Genomic DNA, 15511 nt, shown 5'->3' on the forward strand with positions numbered 1-15511 from the left:
ACCACTCTGTAAATCTGATCGAGACTGTTATATGATCAGACAAACGCAGTTCACTCATCACTCTTCATTGCACGTCAACATAAGAGCTCACAGGTTGCTGTTGTTTGTGAATATGCAGCTGCTTGTTTTATTTTTATGGAGTGTAACAGCTGAAGTTAAAGATGTCCACTGCTCCGTTCCACACACAGCAGAGCTACACTACCCTCTAGAGGAGGATTTGATAGTTGAGTGAGTTTAGGTTGATGTGATGGGGGGAAAAAAATGTTTTACAATTCTACAGTGATGTCCTGAGTTTATTCTGAAGCCGCACGAATGCATTAGAAAATGAAAGTTGAATATGAAGGTTTGAGTGACTGATTAGAGAGTTGAATCAATAAAAAGGAATAGATTTGGCTTTGCATATAAAAAGTGTGTCTATCTAAGATTATGTTAGGTCTTTTGGTCAGCAACTTCACAAGGCTTGGGATATTGCTAAAGCCCATCTTTCTGTAGCTCAATCTAAGATGAAGACCCGTTACGACCAGAAATGTATTGTGAGCAGTTTTCAACCAGGTGATGCTGTGTTGGTGCTACTCCCTGTTCCTGGCTCTGCCATGCAGGGAAGATTCTCTGGTCCATGTGTGATTGAGAAAAAGCTAAGTGACATTAATTACGCCATCCATACCCCTGATCGACATCGTAAAAGCAGAGTGTGTCACATAAAAATGTTAAAGACTTATATCTCAAGGGATATGATTAAACCTGTTGTTCCTGTTGAACCAGTATCAGTGGTTAATGTAGTTGATCATCCGTATACCCCTGAAGTAGACGAATTGGAAGATAAAAATGCTGAAATCTCTTGTGGGAAATTGCTAAATTCTGCTGTCCTGACTACTTTCGAGTCATGCCTTTCTTATCTACCAGACAACCAGCATGACAATGTTGTTGACTTAATCAGAAAGTACCCCACTTTATAATAGAAGAAAGCTATTTGGATTAAAGATCCCCTCTAGAATTTTATTGGTCTTTAAAATTTTTGAGATGATCTTTAATCCAAAGAGCTTTCTTCTAAAGCTTTAGTATTCAACTAAAATTCATAAAGGGCCAGTTTAAAAAAATTCCTTCCTTACAAAGTCTGGGAAAGCCACCAACATGAAGGAATAGCGACGACAGTTACCTGCAACATGGTAATAAATGTTTTTGCTCATTTATATTTTGCAATATATTTATGATAATTTACCATCATTATGTTTATTACATATGTAGTAACATATTTAAATATTTAATCACAAGCCTTAGTATATTTTATTGTAAATATTACATTTACTAGTTTATATCTGGTATTTTATGACTATTTTGTGTTTTCTGTTTTATTTCTTTAATTGTGTTGCCAGTTAACAAAATAAATCAACTGACACTGAATCACGTTTTATATTTGCATATTTTATTCTAACTCAATCAGTTGTTTAGATTTCTTTTGTTGTGATTTTAAATGATTTCAAATAAATAGTTAAACAAATAACAGGTGATAATTCAGTATCACTCAAATTACATTCAAAGATAGCAATACTCAAATTCACCACACGGGGGTCACTATAATAGTGTATAATCTTCAAACTCAGATTTCGCAGAAATATTCCTACAAACATTACAGCTAACTAAAATAAAGTGTCAAATCTTCCGAACTTTGAATTATTACCAATGTTAGGGCACACTTTTAGGGTGAAACAATACTCTTTAGAATCACACAAACACGGTAGTGGCACCCTACACATAAACACAAAACCCACTGTCAGCATTTTCCTCACGTCAATTCCAATACTATTACACAAAAATCAAATATAACATGCACATGAACTTATGCACATAAACATTACATTGGCCAGTCACCGAATTCTGTTTTACCGAGAACTCATAACACTCACGTGCAACGACGTACAATCTGCGATCATCCCGAACCCTAACCATAAAATACACATGTTACATACACAGGATGAAATAAACACAGCCTATTACGCCAGATTAAATGATTATCATCACATTTACTCACGTAGATAATGGATTTAACTCAGGATGATACACTATCGGATCCGTCTCTCATGCACTGCTTAAGCCGTCTGTCTCTAGATCGCACTCTTAACGCGTCATATTCAGCGGCCGCTCTCTTAAAGGGGAAGTACACTTTTTTTCTTTTCGGGGTTATATATTCAAACACCACCTGGTTACATTTGTATCTCAGTATATTAAAAAAGAAGCCTCATGTTCAATAAGTCTTACAGGATGCAGTGAAATACATAAATATATAGTGTTTATCATTTATACACTGGTGCATTAAGATGCAGTGTGTCTTTAAATGAGGTCATTCACTTGAAGTGTGTGTGATAAATGATCATCTTTATTTATGTATTTATTTACTTTTCTTTTTTAATTCATCATGTGTATCAGTGTTTACAGTCGTGTAAAGCCATAATTAACACTGGGTTAATGTGTTTCTCTCTATGACCATCTCCTGCTGTGACTCCTTTGGCCTGAAGGAGGAGCTGTTGAGTTTATTTCACTCAGTCATGTGGAAAGAGTTGCTTTACACACATTTAGCTTACACAAACAGAAACTTTCATTTCATAATACATTCAATCACTATTAAATAAAAATCTGTCTTCTCAGGAATTGGGAGCTTTTTCTTGTCACAACATTCTAACCTTTTACTGATACAATATTCAGTATTACAGTATTACAATATAAACTTCAGAGTGATGAAGGGAGGCATTGAAGACAGGATTGAAATGTGAGATTAGTGTTTAGAAAAGTAACTGCTCATGACTGCCCCTTGTGGCAGAGCAGCGGTACTGCACTACAGGACAATTCAACACCAACACTTCCTGTTAAAGCTGCATTAGTCCAGAGTCTAAAGGTTAAGTAGCTGGGATCAACATTTGAATGATTTTTTTGTTTTTTTTGCTCCCTGAGCTGACCCCATTCCTGCCCATGTTCACAGAGATCTGCCCCAGGATGTACGGAGGCCCCTAGAGTACATTTTAACTAGAGTTTGCATTAGTAAAGATTAGCATTAGCAAAGATTAGCACCAGCATTAGATCATTTTTAAGCAATGAGCTGAGCTGTTTATTTATAAAGGGCATTGGCTTACTTCGTAATTTAGATATAGATGATAAAAACTCCTAATGCTTGTTGTATCACATTAGGGAGGATAGAAAGTCTCATAATAAGATAAAATATACCACACAATTAGATAAATACTCATAATACCTATAAATTACTCATTTTAAAAATAAAACAGACAGTTTTAAACATTGTGTAGTGTGTGTTTTGTGGTTTGGGGTGTTGTTTCACTTCCTCAGTTGGCATGGCAATGGTTTCATTTGTTCACACATTGGACTGATGTGTTGAAATGTACTGTACACAACGCATTCACAGTTTTTACTCTGGTGCAAAGACAGTCTTGCTGATGCAGTGACACATGTTTGAAAATACTAGTAAAGTTTTTTTTTGGCTTATTTAATAATAATTTTTAAAAAAGTCTGATGTAATTAATTTTGAAATACATCAGTTTTATTAATAAATGCACAAGCACGCAGCACATTTCCCAAAAATGACTTCATCCTACTCGAGGCGAAAACTCTCTGCTTCAGTGCTAGTCTCTTAGGGTTTCTTAAAAATATATTTAGGGAGCATGTAGAGTATTTTCTTTTAGATTCATTAAAAACGTGTATCTCTTATCTTTCTTTGTCTGAATATTTTCTCCAATTCTGAAGTAGGGACTGAATCAGCAATAAAGAGGAAACAAAAAGGCGTGTTTTCACACACATCAGCAACACCTCTTAACCACACACTCTTTCTCTCACGCTTTTCTTTAGTCGTAGTTTGGTTGCTGGACATCAAGGTCGAGAAGGCACAGTAAGAAAACATTAACGTTTAATATTTTACAAAATTTCCTCAGTATATGTACATTTCCTGAACATAGAGAGGCTACTTGTTGGTTTTTTTCAGTGCGGTTGTAGTTTGTGTTGTTAAATTGGGAGCTACATGACTTTTGGTAACTTTTTTTTTTTTCGCTTATCTGTGATGGGAATTATGGATATAATACTGATTTCATGATAAATTGTATCTGTGATAATTGTGGCTTTTTGTGTATTTTTATAACAATTTCAAACTCAATATTAAAATATTTGTATTGGATATTTAAAATGGCAAAATGTTGCAATTTTTTGCTAATATTTTTTATGTTTCCTTATTTTTTTATGATAAATAATTATTTTTAAAGTTAATTAAGCAATAAGACATGAGCAAGAATGCTGTTATACGGAATCTGGGCGTGGCTGTGATGTGGCCGTAGGCACGAGGCCACAGATAAACAGCACGATTGCAAGTGTGACAATTCTATTAATAAGAAATTAATATCAAGTAACTGACATGTCAGACACAATATGGCCAAATATGTTGGTTATTTTTGCTCCGTCGATAGAAATAGTTCTCAAAGAAGCCAAGGCTGCATGTTGCCATGGTAACGCACAGACTTACTGACAGGCCGTAGTAAGTGTAGTAACAGTTTCTTCTTTTTTTTTTTCTTTAAATTTTGCTGACAGTTCCCTAGCAAGTGTTTATATAGTGATACATATTGTGTACCCTGAAAATGTCTTCATGTATGGTATGAAGTGTGATTTGATATTTTGGTCATGTGGCCCACACCTATTGTCATGTTTATTGACAATTATCTGTTAATTATCTGATGAGTTGAATGAGGTGTGTTGGGAAAAGGGAAAACACTGACATTAGTAGAGCAGGAGTACTCCAGGAGCAGAGAAGAGAAAGGCTGATTATGTAGCTGTGGCTGTAGGTGGTACTGTGGTGATGTAGTGTGGAAGGCCATCGGGGCCAATACATTTAGCTCTATTCATTTATCAAATGTGTTTCATACAGCTAGAGTTTCATGTTCAGTTTGTCTTCTATATACCTGCTCTTTCCACGAATCAATAATCACTGCTGTCTGTCCCACGAGTGCATGCACTACTTACACTTGAAATATTTGCTTAGCTTCATGCACAAGTAATAAATCTACATAATTATTCTCTTTTTAGACGATTCTTTATCTTAACTGATAGCACTGCATCTTTTTGTTTTAAAGCATTCTGGTTTGTAAAATATGTGTGATTTTTGTCTACTATTCTACTTTTACTTTTTTGTCTACTATTCTACATCTTTCCAGAACACTTCTCCTTCAATTCTCAGATTCTGATATGCAAATAATGACAATTCTAAGACTATGCACATTAGTGCATGACAAGTAAGCAATGTTTTAAGCATGTGTGAGCTTCTCTGAGTAGATTTGGTAACAGTGAATTCATGTACAGGTTTTCTTTTGTGGCTTGTGAATGTTTGATTATTGTGATTAATTAAAAAGCTCTATAAACAGTTAAAAAGAGCAGTCCTCATATTCAGAGAATATAATATGATTATTGTTGAAGAAAAAATAAAACAGTGTGTGTGTGTGGTGTAAAATACTGAGTGATGGGGTGGTGTGATGAAGTGGAGTTACTGTTACCACCCTGAAGTTGATTCTTTTCTTATAACAGCACGTTCCCACTGTTTATTCCTTTTACACCACAATAATCTGCCCACAATTACATTTTTTCTCAACAAATGACACATCATACTTTTTTATCTGTTTAATCTGTGTAATGTAAAGCATAAACTCATCTGTCCTGAAAATGTCAGAAAACTTAAAGCTACAGCTTTACCTCTTACTATTACAAAGCTCTGACACTGGAGACTCCTTCCATTAAATAATTGTCTCCTTACAGAATGTTTCTCCTTATCAATGATTACAGTCATTTGTTTAATCCATTTATGTGGAGCGTTCACTGTACAAGTCCCTGTGAATGAACTGTTACTATAGAAACAATAATGTATCAGAAGTATAGCGCCTTAAAATAAACCTGTGATTTGCAGCTGCACTACTATCAGAGCTGCTGTTATAGAGAATCAATCAACACCTTCTGACCAATCAGAAACCAGAATTCAACTGAACTGTGCTATAAAAATAAATAATTCCTCTGCTAATGAAAGTCTTCTGTTGGATGCTGTGATAATTGTCTGTTATTTCTTAATTATTTGGAGGATTAACAGCTTAGTAGATTGTATGTTGTTGTTGTGACTTATTATAAGTAAATTTTATATATTTTCATTTCTATAGAAGCTTTCCAGCAATGATGTCCCTCAGAATGGCTTCTCCACTTTATCTGATCTTTCTGTTCCTGATCTCAGGTGAGTCACACATTAACATCATCACAACTACACACCCCAGAGACAATAAATACAACTTTAATCTGAGGTCTGAATACTGATGTGTGTGTGCTTAACTCAACTCTTAGTAAGATATAAAATGGAATAAACAATAACATCATCTCCTGCCCGCAAAACCTGAAGTCCAGGTGAAATATTCTTGTTACAATTTGTCTATCAGTGACGCTGGATTTAAAGAAAAACAGACGTAAGTGACGACTGAATAGTAGTGGATGCTGTTAAATGTTAATTCCACATTACGAGCTCTGAATTTAAAACACACTGCTATGTCCAAATCCTGTACACGATTTTCTTCCAGTGGTAAAGAACTGGTTTTATTTCTCCAACCCGGAGTTCTAGAGGACGAGAAGTGAAGCTGTAAGCTAGCTCAGTGTTTTATGGGGCTCAGGATAATGACCTCTAATCACCTCTTTCATGTATCATGTTTCAGGAGCTCTTGGGAATGAATGGAGTGTGAAATACAGCCAACTAAATCTCTGTGCTTTAAAAGGATCTACAGTGTTTATGAACTGCACTTACACACACCCAACACGTCTTACAGTGAAGAAGAGGTTTTGGTTAATAAACCCAGTTCAGGGTAAAGAGCCGACTGATCTGCGTAATGAACCAGGTTACTCAGGCAGAGTGGAGTATTTAGGAGATGAACAGAAACACTTCCCCCTCAGACTGAGAGACGTGAAGAAAACAGATGAACACATGTACTGCTTGAGAATCATAACAAACGAACACAAAGAAAAATTCCAGGGTTTTCCTGGAGTTACACTCACTGTTACAGGTAAATAAAATCATCTTATTTTCTAAATATATCACTCAGGCCATAATCTCTCTGTAGATACAGGAGTGTGAGAGTTTGGTAGCAGATTAATGAAGATCTCTAACATGTGAGTTGATAGTGATAGTGAGTGTTACATTCACATACAAAACATTAAGTCATTCACATGTATTTTAGAATGCAGGATGATTATTATAATAATATAGTATAAAATAGTAATGATAATTATTACTTGCTATATAAATAACCTCTAGGGTTTATCTGCCATTATATGCGTCTTCTTGACCAGTAATTGTAATATTAATTGGAGGATTACGATTATGATGTACCAAGTAACTTTATAGTATTTCCTTATTCTCTCTACATTGTTTATGTTCAGCAAATGGCTCATAGGTTGGCCATTGTTTATGGTATGAAATCTGTCAAGAATATATCAATAACTACTTGTGTGATATCCACATGGGTACAGATTAGAGATGTGTATGCATTTGAGTATGTTTGCACTCTCAACAAAACTTTACAGCAGATTTTCGAGTTCGGTTAGTATCTTTGTTTTCACTCAACATGTGTTTAAATGTTGTACTGTGAATATATTACATGGAATGAACAGATAAACTGATACATATATTCAAATTAAGATTAAAATTTTATTTGTCACATGCATAACCATATACAGTACGACTTGCAGTGAAATGCTTTATACAACTGTTCCGACATAAAATAAGAAAATATAGAAAAATATTTAATATAAAGAAAAATATTATATATAAAGAAAAATATATTTTTGTTTGTGTAAAGCTGCTTTGAGACAATGACCTTTGTAAAAAAGCGCTATACAAATAAAAATGAATTGAATTGAATTGAATGTTCTTATTGAATTATTATTATTATTTTTTTTAAATTAAACACTTAAAAGCTTAGATTTACAAAGATAACAACTAACAACAACAAAAAGCTTGACCAAGAAACACACAACCACCAGAACTTAAATAGCATAAGAAGGTATATTGAGACACAGCTGAGGGTGACGTGACAGGGGCTGATGGGTAATGTAGTTCCACGCTACCATTACACATGATAACAGAGGACACAAAAGATGAATTTATTACAATAGCATGTAATAAAAACCGCTAAATTTGAAGACTAACAAGTTTTAAGCAATTTAAAAATGCTGACTTTGGTATAAATAGATCTTTATATAATCCCATGTTCACCACTTAAAGGAAAAATGTACATTTATAAAGACTTTATGTTCAGTTCCTAAAAATAATCACAGTAAGAAAGATTCTCAGAATTAAGATTATATTTCTGTGATAAAGTTGGTTTTATATTTAATATCAGCCGCATGTATGTGTAATTACGGGTCGAGTATAATGTCAATAAAAAGTCATATGATGTGCTGAAAACTTCAAACCACAATATGAAGGAAAAATGAAAGAGTACAGACGTTAGCATATTTCTGTTAATAAGGTAGATATGATTAAAATTGTGGTGAGTATCTAATCTAAAACTTTACTGTGAGAATTTTAAACCAGTTTTTCATTTCTATAAGACAATAACTCACACTGTAGGTGCTAAATTATTTTATTTGCATTGACTCCACCCACTAGTTTTTACTAGTTAGTACATAGAAAACCTCCAAATCTCATATTCAAACCCAAAATTGACAATTTGCCATTGTTATCACAAACACACACACACACACACACACACACGCACAAACACTTAGTAAATCAGGGCCTACTATTTATTTATTTGTTTGTTTGTTTGCTTATTTGTTTGTTTGACAACTTTTAGCTTTACTGGTGGTTGAGGAAAACACAGAGTTTATTTTCTTTATCTGCAGAAAAACTGTGAAGGACTGATTGAGGGAAACGAGCTGGTAGATTATTCACTGAAGCAGATTAATGTTTCTCTCATTGTTTAAGATCTTCAGGTGATCACTCCTGCAGAAGTGACAGAGGGACAATCAGCCGTTCTGACCTGTAAAACCACCTGCAGTCTGACTGATCCCACATTCATCTGGTACAAAAACAGCCACAAAGACCACCAAGAGCAATGAAGTCCACCTGCAGCGGGTCAGCAGTGAGGATGCAGGCAGTTATAGCTGTGCTGTAAGAGGATATGAACATCTCCCCTCTCCTGCTCAAACCCTCAGCGTCAGATGTGAGCTTTATTTATCTTTTCTTATATATAGTGTAACTCAATTGATGATGAAGCACATGATATTTAATGAAAGTAAAGGAATCAAGAAAATCACTGATTATGATCATGAACTGCTTTCCTCACTCTTATCATGGAACTCTCTAGATCCTCCAAAGAACGTCTCAGTGTCCGTCAGCTCCTCTGGTGAGATAGTGGAGGGCAGTTCAGTGACTCTGACCTGCAGCAGTGATACTAACCCACCTGTGGAGATCTACACCTGGTTTAAGGGGAAGACATCAGTAGGAAAAGGAAAGACTTACATCATCTCCAAGATCAGCACTGAGGACAGTAGAGAGTACAAGTGCAAGTGCAGTAATGAAGTCGGACATCAGGACTCCATCGGTGTAACTCTGAATGTTCTGTGTAAGTTAAAGCTGAAGATCTCCTCACAGCCAATAAGAGATAAAACTATCATAGATTGAATTTAAAGTCTAACTTCCCTAACCATTTTAGATCCTCCAAAGAACGTCTCAGTGTCCATCAGCTCCTCTGGTGAGATAGTGGAGGGCAGTTCAGTGACTCTGACCTGCAGCAGTGATGCTAACCCACCTGTGGAGATCTACACTTGGTTTAAGGGGACAACATCAGTAGGAAAAGGAAAGACCTACAACATCTCCAAGATCAGAACTGAGCACAGTGGAGAGTACAAGTGCAGTTGCAGTAATGAAGTCGGACATCAGGACTCCATCGGTGTAACTCTGAACGTTCTGTGTAAGTTAAAGCTGAAGATCTCCTCCCAGCCAATAAGAGATAAAACTATCATAGATTTAATTTAAAGTCTAACTTCCCTACCCATTTTAGATCCTCCAAAGAACGTCTCAGTGTCCATCAGCTCCTCTGGTGAGATAGTGGAGGGCAGTTCAGTGACTCTGACTTGCAGCAGTGATGCTAACCCACCTGTAGAGATCTACACCTGGTTTAAGGGGAAGACATCAGTAGCAAAAGGAAAGGCCTACATCATCTCCAAGATCAGAACTGAGGACAGTGGAGAGTACAAGTGCAAGTGCAGTAATGAAGTCGGACATCAGGACTCCATCGGTGTAACACTGAATGTTCTGTGTAAGTTAAAGCTGAAGATCTCCTCCCAGCCAATAAGAGATAAAACTATCATAGATTTAATTTAAAGTCTAACTTCCCTACCCATTTTAGATCCTCCAAAGAATGTCTCAGTGTCCATCAGCTCCTCTGGTGAGATAGTGGAGGGCAGTTCAGTGACTCTGACCTGCAGCAGTGATGCTAACCCACCTGTGGAGAACTACACCTGGTTTAAGGAGAAAGAATCATCACCTGTAGGATCTGGACAGAGTTACAGGGCTCTACAGAGTGGACAGTACTACTGCGAGGCTGAGAATAAGCACGGCTCTGAGAGATCAGCTGCAGTGTCCGTCACTTTAAACGGTGAGAGCGATGATGTAAATCGATAACTCAGAATCACACTGATAAATATTTAACACTGAATCATTATCACATCATCGTCCACACAGGGTTTCAGAGCTTAGGTGTGTACGCAGGTGTTGGGGCTGTTGTGTTTGTGGGTGTTTGTCTGATTATCACCTTCATGTTTATAAGGTAAGAAAATACAAGATTTCTTTTTCACCTTAATATAAAAATTGGAGTGAGGTCATAGTCAGAATTTTTACAATATTTTCTGTTGTACAGCTCTGCACGTTTGAATATTTTTCTAGTAAACACTCCTGTTTTTAATTGACCAAGTTTTATGTACACTACATGGTCAAAAGTATGTGTCTCCTGACCATCACACCCATATGTGCTTGTTGAACATCTTTATTATGCTGTTATAATAAGCTCCACTCTTCTGGGAAGGCTTTTAAATTAGATTTTGGAGCGTGGCTGTGGGGATTTGTGTTCATTCAGCTACAAGAGCATTAGTGAGATCAGCCACTGATGTTGGGATGTTGAGGAGGTCTGGGGGTGCAGTCAGTGTTCCAGTTCATCCCAAAGGTGTTCAGTGGGGTTGAGGTCAGGGCTCTGTGCAGGACACTTGAGATCTTCCACTCCAGCCTTCACACACCATGTCTCCATGGAGCTCGCTTTGTGTACAGGGGCATTGTCATGCTGGAACAGGTTTGGGCCTTTTAGTTCCAGTGAAGGGAAATTGTAATGCTACAGCATACAGAGACATTCTATACAATTGTGTTCTTCCAACTTTGTGGTTAGAGTTTGGGGAAGAACCACATATGGGTGTGATGGTTGGGGTGCACATACTTTTGGCCATATTTTGTATGTTTAATGTTTACTGTGACAGGACTAATGGATTTATTATATTTCATTCAATGTAGATATTTTATTGTTGTTTTTTTTTTTTTCAACAGGAAAAAGAAAAGAAATGGTTCAACAGCAGACCAAAGTTCAAAACAGGTAAATAAATGTACAGATAATTGTTGAGAAGTGTGTTTATACTATCATTTAAAAACTCCAGTGTATTTCTATTATAGCAAAATAACCAACAATGGAGTGGTGAGTTATTGTTACCACCCCAACTGTGATTAATTTCCTATAACAGCATGTGCCTAACTGTTTTATTCCTCTTATACAACAGCGATTTGCCAGGGATTACAATTTTTTTGCCCCCGCCACTAGGTCCTTCTGTGCATACAACTTGTAAGCAAAAAATCTCAAGAACAAGTGTTGAGTGTTTGTTTATTTGGCATTAACATTATAAGCTGTAGATGAATAGATTTTTACTTGAATACATTTTGGAATTGATCCAATCAGGGTCAAGGTCACATCAAGGTCAAATGTCAGAAATATGTTTTCATCCATAGCTTCCATCCTGTTTGAATTATATTTTATTGATATATCAGAAACACAAATTAGTGACAAGAAGGACTGGACTTCCTGGCGGTGGTGGCAGTCGGGTATAACCGTGCTGAGTGTCAGCGTGTTATGCAGCTTGGACCGTGACAGCACACGTCTGGGTTTTGGTTCATTGTAAAGTTGCAAAGTATTGTTTCATTGTTTTGTGGCCTAATCCATACCAAGCCTTTGTTCTGTGTTTGTTTTCCTGGTTTCTCGACTTCGTTTAGTTCTCGGTTTTCGTGTTCTGCCTTTGCCCAGCGTTCTCTGTTTGCTGATTGTCTGACCCCCGCATACTCATTGATGCTGATTCTGTCTGTCGTTTTGGATTCGTCTGCCTGCCTCTCTTCAGTAAAACCTTTACTGCATTTGCATCGGCCTAAACTCGCCTGCACCTGCTTTATGTGACAGAGGCATCCCCAGTTCTACTTGTTTATTTATTTCAGTACCACACTACATACTTTTATCTGTTTAAAGTTACATTTAATGTTGTGGGACATCCGTGAAACAAGTTAGTTCCTGTTCACATTTATGTTATCGCAGCTATAAACAGTCGTTCCCTCAGATACTGCAAAGCGTAAAGTCCTCTGTCCTGAAGATGTCAAAAAAACTTAAAGTTACAGCTTTACCTCTGACTGCTACAAAGACACTGGAGACTCCTTCCATAAATGTTAAATACATGTCTCCTTACAGAAGACTTAACCATATCAATGATTATACCCATTTTTTAATCTGTTTATGTGCAGCATCCACTGTACACACCCCTGTGAATGAGCCGTTACTATAGAAACGATAACGTATAACGAATGAGTGCATTACTATAAACCTGTGATTTGCAGCCACCCTACTGTCAGAGCTGCTGTTATAGAAAATTAATCAACACCCTCTGACCAATCACAATCCAGAATTCTACGACACTGTGATGTAGATGTTCACCATTTTCACTCCTCTGTCTCTGTGATGTCATGTTCTCCCACCTCAGGATGATCTTTATGCCAATTTAGCAATGACAAATCCAATCAACACTGTACCTGATTCAGCATCAGCCGATCAGGATGAAGTCCTGTATGCCAGAGTTGTACGCCGGAGTGCCGGTGACCCCGGAAGCGCTGAGAGTTCTGCTGTGAAAGCTTCTGCCTCTGAGGACAAGGAGGTTCAGTACGCTAGTATTAGATTTACTCGCACCGGTGCTGACTACAGGTGAGAGGAGCCCGTCTGTTTCCTCCACTCCAACAGAGCTGGAAATGATCTTCTGCTGGATCTTACTCTGATCATTTACTCTTTTTCTGCAGGCCTTCCAATGCTGAGGATCCCACTGTGATCTACAGCAGAGTGAATTAATCAACATTCACCCATTTATTCAACCTCACCACAGCTCCCACCTGGTCAGTGGAAAGCTTCTAGAAACTCTCCAGATGCCACATGAGCTTTTTTATTTTTTATTTTTTGATACCTTCTGATGTCTTGATGTGTATATCATGTGCAACCAAGTGTAACTGGAGAACATTGGATAACTAAAAAAAATATTTGGACTAAACTGTTAGCTAACGTTCACATTTTGAATATTTAAAGCCTCAGCCCCATGAGATAAATGTAAATGTAAATGTGACTCACTTGCGGATCCTAACTCAAAATCCAGTTAGGCCCAATGAAAATATAGCACCTGGTTAAATTCAGCTTATTATGATCAACATCACCAGACTTTGATAAAACTTCTGCCTGTACATACTGGAAATCTAAAAATGTATTTGTTTTTCATTTATCGATAGCTAATTTGCAATTCGCAAAGTGGAGAAAAAAAAAAACATGGACATCTCCATAAAAGCGTGTCTTTTGTTTGTTCTGTCAGAGTAGAAGCTCATAAACAGCTACTATAACCGCACTATTGGTTCTGTTCCCTATAAACATTCATGCAACATTTTGGACTAAAATTGCATCACAGCACTTACAGCAGACAACAGTGAGTAGCTTAGCAATAAGCTAGAGTACATTAGTGATTACTGTAATGTTGATGATTACCTTCTCAAAACTATACTGTCTATATATTAACTGATCTAAAGCCAGTACTGCTTTAAACTCATTTAAAAGTAGAGAAGACCAACTTTACACTGTTCACAGAACGAGCGGCCGTGTTGTTGTGCTGTAACTCCGTAAAAGGGGAAGGAACTGGTACTTGAGAAGACTACCCCAAGTTGAAATTTCATGTTAAGGGGGTGTTCATCATTTCTCTAGGTTCAGGGGTGAAATCCCTTATCTATAACATGCTATATGATAATTGTTGTGTTGATTTATAATGTATAAATATATGGTTATACTGTATTTTTATACTTTATCTTTTTATGTTTATCATATAGAGTATGCTGGAATATTTTAAATATTTACCCCTAAACCTAAGTGTATTTTATTACTGTTTATTACTTTGTTTGGTGTATATATCTGTTACTTTAGCATTATTTTGTTTTGTTGGTTTATTTTTTCCTTTATTTGTAACTCAGCGTAATAAAAAGGAATGCTCATCCTCAATATGTCTTACAAGATTCAGTCAAATATATAAATATATAGTGTTTATCATGTATACCATGCTGCATTGAGATGCAGTGTGTCTTTAAATGAGGTCATTTATTGAAGTGTGTATGACAAATGACCATCTTTTTTTTTTTTTTTTTTTACTTAATCATGCCGGTGTGTATCAGTGTCACAGTCCTGTAAAGCCATAATTAACACTGGGTTAATGAGTTTCTCTCTATGACCATCTCCTGCTGTGACTCCTTTGGCCTGAAGGAGGAGCTGTTCAGTTTATTTCACTCAGTCATGTGGAAAGAACTGCTTTACACGCATTTAAGTCAAGTGGAGTTTATTGTCATTTCAGCCATATACAAGTACATAGTGAAACGAAACAACGTTTCTCCAGGACCAAGGTGCTACATAAGACAACACAGAACGACACAGAACTACGGGGACTACATAAATTGAACATAAAGTGCACAAGTGCAAACGTGCGGACGCACAAGACAGAACAAGACAGTACAGTAACTACAACACCAACCAGTACGCAGTTCTGTTTGAAATTGACCAAGTGACAATAGTGCAAATAATACAGAGTTTGATATAAATAACTGAAGTAATGTAAACATAATGTATTATGTGTAAACATAATAGTAGCAGCAGCAGCATAAAACATGTGCAAAACATGTGTAAAACATGTGCATGGAAGATGTTCAGTTGTGTGTATGTGTGTATATGTATGTGTGTGTGTGTTCCTTCCTTCAGTCCAGTTCTAGGTGTTGAGGAGTCTGATGGCATGAGGGAAGAAACTATTGCACAGTCTGGTTGTGAGGGCCCGAATGCTTCGATACCGTTTACCAGACGGCAGGAGGGTGAAGAGTGTGTGTGAGGGGTGTGTGGGGTCGTCCACAATG

The 15511-nt window shown here is 36.8% G+C and overlaps 1 protein-coding gene across 1 annotated transcript; it reads left to right on the forward strand.

Moving 5' to 3' along the window:
• Positions 1-6204: 6204 nt before the first annotated feature.
• LOC128317547 (B-cell receptor CD22-like) lies at positions 6205-13433 on the forward strand. The gene is given in 10 exon segments (XM_053229902.1): positions 6205-6259; positions 6729-7073; positions 8999-9113; positions 9115-9236; positions 9381-9638; positions 9729-9986; positions 10077-10334; positions 10425-10687; positions 13075-13292; positions 13385-13433. Coding segments are annotated over 10 exon segments (1941 nt in total).
• The last annotated feature ends 2078 nt before the right edge of the window (positions 13434-15511 follow it).

The sequence above is a fragment of the Pangasianodon hypophthalmus genome, chromosome 26, assembly GCF_027358585.1.
Source record: "Pangasianodon hypophthalmus isolate fPanHyp1 chromosome 26, fPanHyp1.pri, whole genome shotgun sequence".
NCBI classification, from domain to species: domain Eukaryota; kingdom Metazoa; phylum Chordata; class Actinopteri; order Siluriformes; family Pangasiidae; genus Pangasianodon; species Pangasianodon hypophthalmus.